General features: G+C 42.3%; 1 protein-coding gene across 3 annotated transcripts in view; it reads right to left on the reverse strand.

The window, feature by feature from the left end:
- The window catches only part of CLUH (clustered mitochondria homolog), a 177030-nt gene that overhangs the window by 149966 nt on the left and 10743 nt on the right, over positions 1–16321 (reverse strand). Inside the window, exon 1 of one of the 3 annotated variants that reach the window (XM_073616706.1) lies at positions 11681–12413. The exons of 1 other annotated variant lie outside the window; for it this stretch is intronic. In XM_073616706.1, coding sequence (XP_073472807.1) covers positions 11681–12398 — 718 coding nt within the window. In that variant the 5' untranslated portion in view covers positions 12399–12413. Of the gene's footprint in view, positions 1–4129; positions 4167–11680; positions 12414–16321 lie in introns of those variants that run through there. One more of the 3 variants, XM_073616708.1, reaches the window with a different exon arrangement.

The following is a 16321-nucleotide window of genomic DNA, read 5'->3' on the forward strand; positions in this document are numbered from 1 at the left end:
CCGGCTGTTATTCATCACAGAACATGCCGATCACTGGGTCCCGGTCACTGACTGATCGCTGGCACACAGTGATCGGCTTTGAGCTTCACTGAACACAGCTCTGTGAATGTAAACACCACAGAGGGAATGAAAACATTTAGATCCCCAGTAAAAGCAGCACATAGTACACACAAACGCTTGCTAGACACATTTAACCCCTTGATTGCCCTAGATGTTAACCCCTTCTTTCCCAGTACAGCAACAGTGCATATTAGCACTGATCACTGTAATAATGTCCCTGGTGATGTCAGTGGCAGTTAGATCCTCCTCAGCACCAGTTAGTGTCAGATTGCCTGCCATACCATCACTGTTCTATTAGAAGTTGCTGATTGCCGCCATTACTAGTTTATAAAAAAAATAAATAAATTCCAGTATATATCCCATAGTTTGTAGATGCTATACCTTTCACACAAACCAATTAATATACACTTATTGGGTTTTTGTTTACCGAAGACATATAGCAGAATAGATTTTGGCTAAAATTTATTAAGAGATTTGACTTTTTGCATTTTTTATGGGATATGTTTTATAGCAAAAAGTAGAAAATATAGTTTTTTTTCAAAATTGTTGGGTCTTTTTTTGCTTGTATAATAAAAAAGACCCAGTGGTAATCAAATACCACAAAAAGAAAGCTCTATTTGGCTGAAAATAAATTATATAAAATTTAATTTGGGTACAGCACTACATGACCACACAATTGTTAAAGTAGCGCAGTGCTGCATAGCAACAAATGAACTGACCATGAAAGGGGTAAAATCTTCCGGGGCTGAAATGGTCAAAAATGTGGATTTTTTTTTTGGAATTATTTGTAAAAAAATGCATTCACACTTAGCAAACACCCAGCCAAAGAAAAATTTGACAGGGTCTCTTTACTGCACTTTTATAAAAGTTTTAGCTTCCCACAGAAACATCTTCCACTTTTCACAATCATGCCTTATTTATGTCATTAGTTGTCAGGCAGCACCTATAATCTGTCAGCAACTATTTTCAAGGATGAAGCACAGGAAGGGCAAAATTAAAACCAAAATATCTGATGAGCACCTTGAGAATTGCTACTACATCCAGGCCTTTTTTTCAGCAGGATCGCGGGGGAACGCAGTTCCGGCACCTCCAGCACTGAATGTATGTAATATCATGGGGTGTGCTGTAGGGTCTATTGATATTGGCTGCTGGGGAATCTATTGTCACTGGTTGGGATCTGATTTTGTGTGAGGGTCTATTGTTGCTGATGGTGAATCTATTGTTGCTGGAAGCGATCTACTGTTGAGGGAGAGGTCTATTTTTACTGGCTGCTGGAGGGTCTTTTGATGTTGGCTGCTGGAGGGTCTTTTGATGTTGGCTGCTGGGACAGTACTGGTAGGTGGTGGAATCATAGGACGGTGGTCAGAGGTGGGTAGGGGCAGAGACAAGGGGTGACTCGGACTGGGGGAGTTCCTGCACCTATTCTCTGAGGAAAAAAAGCCCCGACTACATCCATCCAACCAGATATTGATGTGTTCACCAAAAATAGTGTAAAAAACAAACTAGTTTTATGCTGCCCCCTTTTACTTTTTTTTTTATAAAAAGTTGTATTGCTCAGATAGGTACATTATCTATATCAGGGATCTTTAACTTGTGATCTGCCCAACTTATTCTGCTCATCAGCTATCTTTATTGTTAGTGTATTTTATGTGTAGGCCAAGACAATTCTTCTTCCAATGCATCCCAGATAGTTCATAAGGCTGGACACTCTTGCTCTACTGGTTTAGCTCACAAAAAACAGTTACAAAAATAACATGAGACCTTTCAATTAAAAAAAAAAAAAAAAAAGAAAAATATAAGAATTAAATGACAAAAATTAATGTTAATGTATTGAACTACTTTGTGAAATTCACGCTTCAGATGAATCAGAGTAGAATATCAGCTTTACTAAACCAAATTATTTTCAGTGAAAAGATCACGTGTAAAGAAACGGCTGCTCCGAAAACTCATTTATGGGACCTACAGACCGGGCAACAAACACATGGTCTCTGAATGGAATCATCCTTTGTTTAACCCACAGATCATCATTAGAGATATCAGGGAGTCATTCAAGTGAAACTTTACTCTCTCAATCAACACTATTTTTAATCCGTATGCTGCTAGCCTTAGTAAATAGGAAGGTATATTATATTTACTTGTTTTAACTTTTTTTTTTTTTTTTTTTTTTTTTTTTACATTTCTTCATTTGTTTCCTGGTTTCTGGCCCAGGTCAAAATGATGTCATACATCCCAGGAATCCTCATGGGCATTTTTTATCCTTTCACTCGGAGGAGGGGTTTTCTCAGCTAAGCACACCTTCCTACCTGCATGCCTGAGATAAGGGCAGATAGGTTCCAGGAAGTAAATGCTACATAAATCATCTTCCCTTATGGACGATGATTTGGGTAGAAATGCTATAGGAGGGCGATTTCTCAAAAAAAAAAAAAAAAAAAAAAATGCATGGAGACATTGATGGATGGGGCAGTTTGCTTTGAATATTAAAAATGAATTAATACTGCTTTTAGTTTGTGGCAGGGTGGATATAAATCAATGATTAAAAAAAAATATATATATATTTTTAAAAATAGTTTTCTATTTAAGATACAATAATAATTTAGTTTATTCAGCATGAAATGACGCATAGTTATGTAGCATGAAGCTGTATATTCTGTAATATTTACATTTTTTAGTAAACTCATTCAATGAATCCAAGCTCTGCAAGCTGAGATAACATGCACTGCATTGATGCATTCACACAATTTCAAAGTAACCATGAGATAAAACAAAGTTCAAGAATATTCCTTTATCCCATTGTTTTGCAAATCTATGTGCACTACAAACTGTATGATTGAAATCAGTTCGGATATCGCTGTTTTACTAACTTGACAGCTTATTATTCTAATTAGGAAACCTTCATTTTGTTTGCAAATATGAAAAATTCTAACTACCAGCAAGAATAAGTCTTTACATTTAAAGAGCACCTGTCATTTCAGATCCATCATGGCAGCGCCCGTTAGCGGGCATCCGCTCACCTGCTGCCGCCTTGTCCCTCACCTTCTTGTGTCACTGCTGCATCACCAGCCGTCCCATTAAAGTGAATGGGACTGTCGGTGAGTCAACAGCAGGACAGAGGAGGAGTCTCTGAGGGACAGGGATGACAGTTGCTCTTTAAAAATTATGATTTAAAATTGAGTTGATTTAAATCAAGCCTTTTTACTAGTGCTTTAAATCAAATCCACCCTGGTTTGTGATACTCAGATAAAGCCAAGTTCCAGGCAGACTGTCTAGCAGACCAGCAATTCAGAAATGCAAATGAGCAGTACTACCAGACAGCACGCCCTGCATATGCAATTAGCAAATATGGCTGCCTCATGTACACTTATAACAATAAACTAGACACAAATAAGTTAGGCCCCTTTCACACGGGCGGGTCTGCCTGTCAGTTTATTAGGCGGACCTGGACAGACGCTCCATGCAGGTCCATGGAGCAACGGATGTCAGCGGTGACATGTTCGCTGACCGCCACTGACATCCGATATGCTAAAATTAGACGTATGGCGATACGTTCGCCATCCATCCTGGCGGATCGGATGAGGTCTGATGAAAACGGACATGCTGTCTGTTTTCGTCCAATCTCTCTATAGGAATCGGCAGCGCTCGACAGGTCCCTCCCTGCTTAATGAGCAGAGACGGACCCGTCCATCCGCTGGCTCAGCGGAGATCAACGGAAAGATCTCCCGCTGAGCTGGCAGACTCCTCTGAAAATGGATCCGCCTTGTGTGGAAGGGGCCCAAGACTAAATTGTTCAACTATCCAAAATGATCATTTACCTATGTCGCAAGCTAATAAAAAAAATTAAATAAAAAATAACCCCTCAACAACAGTGTAACAGAATGTTTGTATGCAAGTGTAGGATGTTTCTTCCCAGACCTAAATGGCAGCTGAACCAGCAACTGGAACCCGATATACCTGTACACATGCAGCACTAGGCAAGACACTATTCACGGTCCTAACATTTAACTTTTCATTTGTTTTAAAAGCCAGTACCATAGGCAACAAAATTCTCTAGCTGGCCTATGCAAATAATTACCTGCAGAATGTGTGCTCTCCATAATTACTAGATGCTTAAGGGGGCTTATAGAAAAACGAATCCTGTGTCAGAGAAAAGGGGAGCTGAATTATCTTGAATACGTGCACAAAAGTTCAAAAAATGCTCTATCGTGGGTGTGGCTGTAACTGGAGGCAGGGAGGAAAACAGGCTTAGTGAGTTTGTGAGGCTGTAGGCTCTCACTTTTAGTTATGGGGACCAGTTCAGCATTTTTCTTGTTTCTTGTGAATGCATGTCATGCTTCAACAATCCTAAACTGGCACATGATCCAAACAAAGAATATCTTTCTGCAAAGTGTTGCTCATAGCAAATGTTTTAGGAAATAAAGCAATGAAAAGCACATTCACCACTCGCCAACCCACCACAGTACATATACTGCGGCCAGTCAGCTCTAATAAGCAAAATTACATACCTATACGTCACTTCGTGCAATAGCCAGTGGGGGGGGGGGGGGGCACGCGCGTGCTGATTGGCCAGAGGGGGAGCCAATCAGCAGGTCTGACAGACTATGTCCGTCGGCCATCCACGATCGCTCCCCAGAGAGACAGGATGGCAGTCTGCTGATGTAAACAAGGCAGATCGCTGTCCTGTCAGGTATGAACAGAGATCCGTGTTCCTGCTAGGAACACGGATCTCTGTTCATACAGTGAGTCCATCCACCCAACTGTAAGAAAGCATTTCCTAGGGACACACTTAACCCTTTAATTGCCCCTGGTGTTAACCCCTTACCTGCCAGTGTCACAGTAACAGTGCATATTTTTAGCACTGAACACTGTAAAAATGTTACTGGTTAAATAAAGGTTCAAAAGTGTCAGATTTGTGTAACGCAATGTTGCTAAAAAAACACCGATAGTCGCCACTACTATTAAAATAAATAAACAAGCCATAAAAATATCCCATAGTTTGTAGACGCTATACCAAAAATATGTAGCAGAATACATAGACCTAAATTGTTTTACATTTTCTACTGGGTAGGTGTCATAGCAGAAAGTAAAAGATATCTTTTTTCAAAATTGACGTCCTTTTTTTCCCACAAATAGAGCTTTTTGGTGGTATTTGATCGCCTCTGCGGTTTTTATTTTTTGCGCTACAAACAAAAGAAGAGCGACACTTTTGAAAAAAAAAAAAAAAACAAAAAACACACCACTATCTTCTACTTTTTGCTATAATAAATATCCCACATCTATCAAAAAAACACCACATTTTTTCCCTCAGTTTAGGCCGTTATGTATTCTACATATTTTTGGTAAAAAAAAAATTGCAATGGCGGCGATCTGCGATTTTTATCGGGACTGCGATATTGTGGCGGACATATCGGACACTTGACACATTTTTGGGACCATTGACAATTATACAGCGATCAATGCTATAAAAATGCACTGAATACTGTATAAATGTCAGTGGCAGGGAAGGGTATAACACTAGGAGGCGATCAAGGGGTTAACTGTGTTCCCTCACTCTGTTCTAACTGTGGGGGGATGGGACTGTCTAGAGAGAGAGAGAGAGATCAGTGTTCATACATAGTATGAACACACAATCTGTCTCCTCTACACTGATAGAACTGGGATCTGGGTGTTTACACACCCAGATCCCACTGTTACGAGCGGTCGCGGGTGCCCGGCGGTCATCGCGCCCGCCAGGCACTCGCATCAGCTCCAGGCACACGCTGTTCACGCCCCTAGTGGCCAAAAGGTAACGTTTCGCCCAGCCGTGCCATTCTGCTGCAGTAAAACTGCGACGGCTGGTCGGCAAGCGAAAAACATATGAAATTGGCAAATCTTGAGATAAAGTAAGTCTATGTCTAATGTAAAATTGTGGGAACAAATATTTCACAACTACATTCCAATATTTCCTCTGGTTATCAGAAAAACCAAAACCATTAACAAACTTTAGCTCATTTTTTTTAAAGCTTGCATATGCATCAGCAAACTAGCAGGTCTTCTAAACCAGACACCTAGAATGGCTGTTATACCTGTGACCAGCCCAACCACTCACAGCTACAGAAAGTGTAAATTAAAAGTGCCATTTAATATTAAAAGAAACATGTTATGCTTACCTGCTCTGTGCAATGCTACTGCACAAAACAGCCCTGAACCTCCTCTTTTGAGGTCCTCCACTGGTGCTGTCCGCTCCTCTTCTGTGTCTGCCCCCATAGCAAGCCACTTGCTATGGGGGCAAATGTGCAGGCTCGCTCTTGAGCTAGACTTCGGGTGTCCATTGACCCAGGCAACATGGATTTGCCCCACCTCCTGCTCACAGGCTATGACTAACAGCAGCGGGAGCCATTGGCTCCCACTGCTGTCTGTGAGAAAGAGGGAGACAGACATATGTAGGGCCCAGTGCTGGATCGAGATGGGTCTCAGGTACAGTGATTATAGAAAATAATCCCCCCGCCCCCCTTAAAATAATCACATTTTGTTGGTTTACAGCCTGAAATGACGACAGACACAGTTTTTGTTATATCCAGGAGACAAAGGACATTCATAAACTGAAGCATAGTATACGATATGGGATCACTGACTAGGGTTGTCTACCGAGCATTTGCGTGAGTACTTGTACTCGCACAAATGCTCCCGATGCCTTAGCCGATACCTTGGGAGAGACAGGAACTCAGCGGGTGGAGTCAGCAGAGGGCGGAGTCAGCGGGCGGAGAGCGGAGTCAGCGGGCGGAGCAGAGAGCTGAGCGGAGAGCGAGTCCTCCGAAGTCCCCAAGCAGAGAGTGCAGGGCTCGGCGACCGGAGCCGTCACATTTGTTAATGGAAGTGACGCTCTGTGTTGCCGTTACACCGTTGTCAGTGCTTAAAAATCCCGATGCCCAGCAGCGGACATTTTCTTACACCCAGCCCATATAATTCAGGCTGAACTATATGGGCTGGGTGTAACAAGCTGTCCGCTGCTGCTTTATTGAGGCCGAGTGCAAGGTGTACCAAGATGGGCGTCGCAGAGGCAGCATAGAAAAGTAAATTTCATGCCCATAAGTGCCATCCATCAATCAGTGACATCTGTTAGTGCCCATCCAGCCAGTGCCACTGCCAGCCATCAGTCAGTACCAGCCATCAGTGTGTGCCACCTATCAGTGCGTGCCACATATCATTGCCCATCAGTGCGTGCCACTTATCAGTGCCACCTATTAGGGCTCATCAGTCAGCACCATCTATCAGTGCCAGCCATCAGCGTGTGCCACCTATCAGTGCCCATCAGTCAGTGCCACCTTTCAGTGCCACTGCCCAGCGAAGAGTGTGCCACCTATCAGTGCTCATCAGTGCTGCATAATCAGTGCCACCTATCAGTGCTCATCGGTGCTGCATAATCAGTGCCACCTATCAGTGCCACCTATCAGTGCTCATCGGTGCTGCATAATCAGTGCCACCTATTAGAGCACTGCTCATCAGTGCCATCTATCAGTGCACCTCAGTCAGTGCCAGCCATCAGTGCGTGCCACGTATCAGTGCCCATTAGTGCGTACCACCTGTCAGTGCCACCTATCAGTACCCAGCCATCAGTGTGTGCCACCTATCAGTGCTCATCAGTGCTGCATAATCGGTGCAACCTATCAGTGCTCATCACTCAGTGGTATCAGTGCCAGCCAGTGCATGCCACCTATCAGTGCCCAGCCATCAGTGTGTGCCACCTTTCAGTGCTCATCAGTGCTGCATATCAGTGCCACCTAATCCTATCAGTGCCCAACATGTGCTGCATATTAGGGCCTCCTTATCAGTGCAGCCTATCAGTGCCCCATCAGTGCAGCCTCATTAGCACACATCAGTGAAGGAGAAAAAGTACTTATTTACAAAATACAAAAAAACTGTCACATGACATTAAAAAAAAAAAAGTATCGCTATCGGCGAGTACTTAAAAAAAAAGTATCGGTACTTGTACTCAGTCTTAAAAAAGTGGTATCGGGACAACCCTATCACTAACTGTGCATTCAGAAAAGAAAGGAGCCGGTAAATGACACCGGCTCCTTCCTCCGCTCTCCATCCTGACAGATTTGGGACCAGGGGGAGCGGAGGAGGACCCAGGGAGCACACGGGCAGCCAGAGGAGGACCCGGGTGAGGACACAGGGAACGATCGGTGGTGGGGGGGGGGGGGGTGGTATGGTGGGGGTACAAGCACCAATCTCCCTGTATAGCTTTCAATAAAGCAGCTAAATGTTGTGGGAGGGAGAGGAGAAGCAGGTGTCAGATGCTTTATTGAAAGCTTTAGGGCCCTTTCACACTGGGGCGGTTTGCAGGTGCTATTGCGCTAATAATAGCGCCTGCAAATCGACACGAAAGTGCCGCTGCTGTCTCTCCAGTGTGAAAGCCCTTAGGGCTTTCACACTGGAGCGGTGCGCCAGCAGGACGGGAAAAAAAGTCCTGCTAGCAGCATCTTCGGAGCAGTGAAGGAGCGGAGTGTATAACGCTCCTGCCCATTGAAATCAATGGGACAGCGCGGCTATACCGCCGGCAAAGCACCTCTGCAGAGGCGCTTTGTGGTGGTTTTTAACCCTCTCGGCCGCTAGCGGGGGGGTAAAACCGCCCCCGCTAGCGGCCGAATACCGACGGTAAAGCGCCGCTTACAATAGCGGCGCTTTACCGCCAAAGCCGCCCCAGTGTGAAAGGGGCCTTACAGTGAGATCAGTGCTTGTACCTCACCCCACCACCGCCCTGATAGTCATGCAAATGCTTGGTATCGGCACCAATACTAGTATCAGTATAACCCTAGTGTTGAAGCCAAATAATTCAATTTTAGCCTCATCTCTCCAGAGCACCTATTTCTATGTAGCCTCAGAATCTTCAAGGTGCATTTTGGCAAAGCTAAGTGGTGACTGCATGAGGCCTTTCTTGAGGAGTAGCTTTTTTTTCTTGCAACCCTCCCATACAAGCCACATTTGTGGAGAATTTGCAATATGCAAACAATGACCACTCTTTGTCATAGATTCCTACACAACTGCTTCAGAGTTGCTGTAGGCCTCTTGGTATCCTCTCTGACCAGTTTCTTCCTGGCTCTTTCATTCAGTTTGGAGCGATGTCCTGATCCAGGGAGATACCTTCAACTTCTTAATAATAGACTTCACTGTGCTTCTAGGCATCAATTAAGCCTTTGAAAAGTTTTTGTGCCTGTCCACAACTTTATCCCGAAGATCCTGGTGACCGTTGCCTTGCTACCCATAGTTGATCATTTGCTTGAGTTGCATTACCAGGGACTGGAATACTCCAGGAAAGAGCTTTTCATACTGAGCTAATCAAAATGACCACAGCTGACCACAATTGAAAGTCAAATGGATTGTGTGCCATTGAGAAGGTGAATGGCTACATCTGATCGAGTTTACAAGTCATATTTAAGAGGGGAGATCCTTTTTCCAATCAGGGTTTCTGAAGCATTTAAATTTTCTTCTGACATGTTGGTGTTATATCTTTCACTTGGATGTTATAAGTTGATAATACAGCAAGCTAAAACAAAAACTGTGTGTGTCTTCATTTCAGGCTGCAAGGCAACAAAATGTGATAATTTTGAAGGGGGTGATTCTTGTCTATAGACCCACTGTAAGTAATCAGGGGGAGACTATCATGGAAGTTTTTTTACCTTACTGCAGAGGAGGAAAAGAAAAAAAAAAAAAAAAAAAAACAACAAACAACATTCATGCCTTTAGAACCACTAAATAAAAAAAAAAAAAAAAAAAAGGGATATAATTTTTGGGGGTAATCTTAAAGTTAATACATTTTTAAAATGTATTACATTTATGTCTATTATAAGCAAACAATCTTCTATAACTTTTGACTTCATACATAGCAAAGAATTTTCATTGCCCTGCGTTTTGCTTTGTTTGATTAAAACTTCAGAATGAGCCATCCCATAAGGGATTGGACATTCAATTTTATGTGTGTTAATGACAGCTTGAGCTACGAAACCCTGTAAACACAGTTTATCAGAAAAGGCTGGACAAACCTGTAAAAAGTGAATAGGAGCCTAAATTCCAACTGCTGACAAAAATGTACATTTTTAATATGAAATATTTTACGATGACCAACAAATTTGTTTTTTTTTTTTCCTTCCTGACAAAATAAGAAAGTGTGCGCAAAACCATTACACTAATGGACAGCTTTACAAAAAAAAAAAAAAAAAAAAAAAAAACACACACACATCTATTTTTAGGCCAATATTGGCATACTTGATTACGTGCTCCTTACCCTTGGCACAAATGACTTTACGGTTCTACAATGTAGGCTTTATAACAGTCTAGCACTGCAAGCGGCACCACTGCCCACCATTACTCTTTTTAAATGGTGTTTAAGATTTTTTTTTCAAATTATAAAAAGGCACAAATAGTACAGCCACTGACATCACAGCATGTAAAATGATGGAAAAGCTATGCCAAGCCCAAATGAGCATAACCCTCACAGTACTGTACAGGATTGGGAGAAGAGAAACATTGCACACTCATACAAACACACACAAAACCACTGTTCCCCTCTATCCCTCTTGTCCAGCAGCATTGTTAGTCTGGGAGAAGAGGAGTGTTAGATGGATTACCAGATTTAAATATGCCAATAAACTGAAGCCAAACTCCAACTAAAACTAAAAAGCAGTTACAGCAAAAGAGGTTTTTTTTCCCTTTGGGACAAAGGTTTCACATAAATACTGATCATTGTACACACCACTGCAAGTGATAAATGGTTTGTCTTAGCCCAGTAACTGAAACGCTGCACGAGAGCTTGTTCTTTTGAAAAACAACAGACTTACTAGCTGGATCACCAGATGAAAATAGAAGAACAAAAAAAAAAAAAAAAAAAGATAAATGCAGCCGTCACATCTAGGACCTGGCAAGCTACAATATAATAAAGGTTTTCTTTTGGCGTTAATATGGCTTTAACAAAGCCACCCTCCTCCCTCCACAGATGCGTACTTACCAAGATCCGACACCATAGCTTCTATTGTTTGTTTACATCGAGCCGTGAAAGGCTCCCTTATCTGGCTGGGCCTGTGAAGTACAACCCCATGGAGAACTTCCATGGGGCTGGATTACCTCTGGCTCCCAAGCAGGAGGCAGTCCCATAGAAGTCTATGAGACTGTAATGTGTGGGCACAGCTAGGAGAGTGGCAGCCTTACACTGCTGGATGTAAACAAAGGTCATGGAATCTCGGTTACATATACATCTCTGGAGGGAGAAGATACGTTCACAAAAATAAATAATGATAATAAATATTTGCACCTTTGTCTGAAAGCCTCTTTTAGGGTTTTTTCATGCTGTCTGTGTTACAACTAGGGAGATTTTTCCTCACTCCCAGGCTGAACAGGAAGTGATGTGATATAGCCATAACATTTTTGTAGCATAATGATGGGTTAGACATTCTGATGTTTTTATTGCTGTCCATGTCCCTGTAAACAACTACTCCCTGTGAAAAGGGACAGAAAATTAGGCAAACTCTGCCTCATAGAATCAGACAGACAGAAAACCCTGTCAATTTTCATTCTTTTTTTTTTTTTTTTTACTCCAAATGAAACGAAAAAAAAATAAATAAAAACAAAAAAATAAGGAGTTTCTCACCTGGTGTTATATTCTTCATACAAACTGCACACAGCTTCTCATGTGGGCTTTCTCTGTTTGGGTCTAACACTATAGTAGAACTAGGATTTACCGGTATTCCTTTTACTACTATACAAGTCAGTCCCTGACCATCCAGAATACTTCTAGGACACTGGGTGGCAACTTTCAGTCCTTTACAATTAAATGAAGACCCTAAACTTGCAAAGTAACCATCAGATGTGCTCTGTTCTTCTACTGTCCCTGTATGTGTCTGTGTAAGATTCAGTGGTGGGTCAGCTGCTGCCCCAGTTTTTTCAAGCTGTTGTGCAGCAAAGTTCAGAGCAGGGGTAGCACATGCCAACAGCGAAGGAGGAGGGCCCTGCTCGTCTGTTATGCCAACTAGAAGGTCACTGTGAAAGGCACTGAAAGCATGGGAAGTTTCTGAAGAGTTTTCCGAACAGGGGAGAGGAACCTTCTCACATTCACAAATCCCCTCATCTTCCTCAGAGTCATGACGGGCTTTGCCATCCAATACTTCAGGGTTAGCTTCAGCTGAAATCTCCTGCTGGTGATAACAGAGTGTGCCATAGCAGCTCCTGGAGGAATCTTGGGTAAAGCTGGATGACCGCCTAGATGAATCCTGTAAAAGTGAGGCAGATTCAGAGTCTGGCCTCATACTTTGCTTTCGGAAGATAGCTTCAAGTCGTCCACAGCACTCACAGCAAACAATACTACCCATGCTGACCGATGCTTGTATGTGATAGTGAAGTTCACATCTCTGCCGCAAGAAAGATCTTACTTTACCCAGAACTCATTCTGCACTTGCCACTTGTGCTCTGCTGTTGCTATTTATAAACAAATCACAGGCGGCAGACCTTCAGTGTAATTTGGAAGGGAGGCGCATGGGCTACAATGTTTCCCTGGTCCTATGCCAAGCCCTGGGTTTCTTGCAAGGACCATAAAACTTAAAACAAAGTGGATTTTGTGGAATCCTGAGCAAGAGCTTGTGTGCAGAAGGGAGGCCTAAAACGGGTGACTGCATGGGCCAAAGATATGCAGAGATCTACCAGCAAATAAAGCAACATGATACAAAAACTCTGCAAAAATTTTTTTTTTTTTTTTTTTTTTACAGTTCTCAAACTTTATTCATAAAGCAGCAACATTTATACCAATGTAGGTAGCCCAGCCCCATGGATCGAACAACAAATTCCCATAATGTCATACTTTACAAATAAACTGTTGATTATCCTGAACATGTTCATGACAACTACCCGAATCTAAGGAAATCTGCATAATCCACAAATCCCAGCACCTGGAATTCTTTGATGTACACATATTGTTCTGGAAGTGGAGAATTGGACATGAAGGGAAAGTTACAATTCTAAACAGCAGCACCATAATACATATCATTTTGTTCTTTGCATCAATTACAAGCTCTTCATAGCAAGATCTATCCTCAGCAAAACAATTCCAACATGAAATGGGAATATGGGTGGCTATTAACCACTTGCCTACTGGGCACTTTTACCCCCTTCCTGCCCAGGCCAATTTTCAGCGCTGTCACACTTTGAATGACAATTGGGTGGTCATGCAGCACAACCCCCATATGAAATTTTTATAATTATTTCAGACAAATAAAGTTTTTTTGGTGGTACTTAACCACCAGGTTTGTGCAGAGGTCTCCTTTCACACTAGCCGGGTTACTGCCCTCTCCTCTCACTGACAATTTGAGGAAAGGAATGCCGATAACCAACAAGTGCGTTTATCTCATGATCAGCTGTGATTGGACACAGCTGATCGCGTGGTAAAGAGCCACTGTAATTGGCTCTTTACTCCGATCTGTGATCGGCTGTGTCCAAAAGGACACAGTGATCACCAGAGCGCACGATCAAAGAACTGGCCAAATGCGCTGTAGCCATCATTTTGCTACAGCACGGTCAACAAGTGGTTAATGATTCTTTCAGGAGAGATGCGCACCCATAGATAGGGTCAGAAATGACCAAGCTGCTCATTCTTAGCCTTATACCATTTTCCATGGAAGCAGACTTCTCTATTTCTGTTATTTTCTGTGTCTCTCTAAATAACTATTAAACCACTGATATAGGTCTCCACCACTAATCCTTCTTTATTTACCCATTTGCCCCTATGGGTAAAACAAATATGTCAAAACCTAAGCACATTTTGCAACTTTGATATGTGTTGGTTAAACTGCACATATCATCACCATTCTTTATACTTCTAGCTGAACTCCAGGACTGATCTTCATTGCATAGTTAAATTGGACGAGTTCAGCAAAATATAAGTATGCATATCTTATACCCAAACAGCCTCTGGGGAAGCTGAAAATCAGTGTAGTAGTCGGTGCTACTACAGAATAGCTGCAATCTGCAGCATCCTGTGCAAGTAGCTTCGTCACAGGAAGGGTTGCTCACCTGGCATTGCCGCCATTCACAAAATGCCATTGATGTGACCACCCTTCTCCTCACCTTGGCTAACCAGAGAACGCTTCCATTGAACAAAATACAATGTGTTCTGTGAATGGATAGGTCATCATTGGAAGCAGACTATGTATTTCTTTCATAAGTTATCTTTAAATTATAACTAAAAGCAAAAAACTTTTTTGGTTTTGGTTAGAGTGGAGAGGGATTAGAATGCCTGTTGGGTTTTATTGCTGCCTGTGTCAGCATCAGGGAGATTCACCTTCTCTAGTTGTCCTAATCACCAGTCACCAGGAATAGAAGTGTCACCAGTCACCAGGAATAGAAGTGGGGGTAAATCCAAAATTTTGAGTCATCAGAACAAGAACAGATTAATATCTTCCAGTGGGAACACTTGTTCCTGTGATAATTATTGAGGTGAAGATTTACCTTATATTGGAAAGATATTCTCTCACTTTCTGTTGAGCCCACAGGGCAGGAAGTGAAGAGAATCTCCCGAATGTGACAGAGATGGTGACAGTGAAAGCGTTTTTTTTAATCTTTCCCACTACTTCATACAAAATTAAATTTAAAAAAAAAACAATTAAGCACACAAAGGGCAAAATTAGAACATAAATATCTGATGAGCACCTTAAGAATTCATTGAGAGTTGCTAATAAATTAATCCAATTAGATATTGGTGCATTAGTTTATCAAAAACAGTGTTACAAATTGCACTGTTGCCTTCTTTTACTTTTACAATAAATTTGAAAAAAAGGACGACGTTTTATTACTCAGCTTGGTACATTATCTATATCAGTGATCGTTAAAGTTGCTGTAAACCTTTTTTTTGTATTAAAATAACAAACATGCTATACTTACCTGCCCTGTGGAAAGCTTTTTGTCCCCCACAGGCGCTCCAGGCTCATCCTCTTCATCGGGTGCCCCCACGGAAAGCCGCTTTCTAAGGGGCACCAGTGCGGGCTCACTCCCAAGTCCCACTGCTGCATCCATTGACACAGACAATGGTGACTCAGCCCCACCCCCCGCTCCTGTGTCACAGGACTTTATTGACAACAGTGGGACAACAATGGCTCCTGCTGCTTTCAATCTGTCCAATAAGGAGAGGGACGGTGGCTGAACTACTGCGTTCGTGCACATTACTGGATCGGATTTAAGTCAGAAAAAAAGGGGGGCGGGGGGGGGGGGGCGCTGCAGCACAGAAAGTTTTTCACCTTAATGTATAAAATGCATTAAGGCTATACAACAACTTTAACTTGTGATCTGTCCTCCTTTTTCTGCTATTATCATTCATGTATTTTATGTGCGGCACCTTTTTTTTGTGCGTTTCTCATGCATAGGGCAGCCAATTGAAAACAAAATGACTGCTCTAAACAAGACATACAGAAATGTGCAGAGATGTGTAAAAAAAGAAAAAAAAAAAAAAAAAACCCATATGAGCTTGGTTGTACCTCAGTAGTGTGAATGGAGCCTTACTCTAACCAGAATGAAAGGAAGAAAAAAAAAAAAAAAAGCTTTAGTTCTTTAACCGCTTGCTGCACAGCATACATATAAAATGTTCTGGGCAGCAAGCGGGTATACTAGGATCATGGCTGCAGCCATGATCCTGAAACTGTGTTTAGAGTTGATGTTCGGCTTTCTTGTAAAAGTGAGCACTTTAAGGCCTCATGCACACTGGATGTTTTAAAAACATCAGCAGCGTTAGCTGTAGAATGAGTTTTGCAGCATTTTTGCAGTAGTGTTTTAGCAAAACTATGCTAGTTCTGGGTTTTTTTCCCAGCCAGAAAACGCCCCTCCAAAAAAAAAAAAAAAAAAAAAAAAAAAAAAAAAAAAAAAAATGATAAACAGCCTATGTATGCATGGACACCTAGGATAACATGCTGGGGAGTTTACTGGCTGCAAAAAAATGGCTGAAGCCAAAAACAGCAGCTGTACAAAGGTCCAGTGTGCATGAGGCTTTACAGTGCTGTAGAGCCCTCTATACCCCTCCTGCTGCCATTTTTGAGGCTCCCCCGTTCCACTGTAAGCAATCGAGTTAGCTGCCCACAAAGGAGTTAGAGGAACATGCATTCCCCAATCTCCTCTGTGATGAATGAAGCTGGACACAACGAGGATTTCTTTATTTCCAATTTCAGGGCTGTCATTCCCTTGCTGTTACACCTAGGGAAGCAGCTGATCTGTATTGAAGGCCAAGTCACACCATGAATTTCACAAGAACATGCTG

The sequence above is a fragment of the Aquarana catesbeiana genome, linkage group LG02 (genome assembly GCF_042186555.1).
Source record: "Aquarana catesbeiana isolate 2022-GZ linkage group LG02, ASM4218655v1, whole genome shotgun sequence".
NCBI classification, from domain to species: Eukaryota; Metazoa; Chordata; class Amphibia; order Anura; family Ranidae; genus Aquarana; species Aquarana catesbeiana.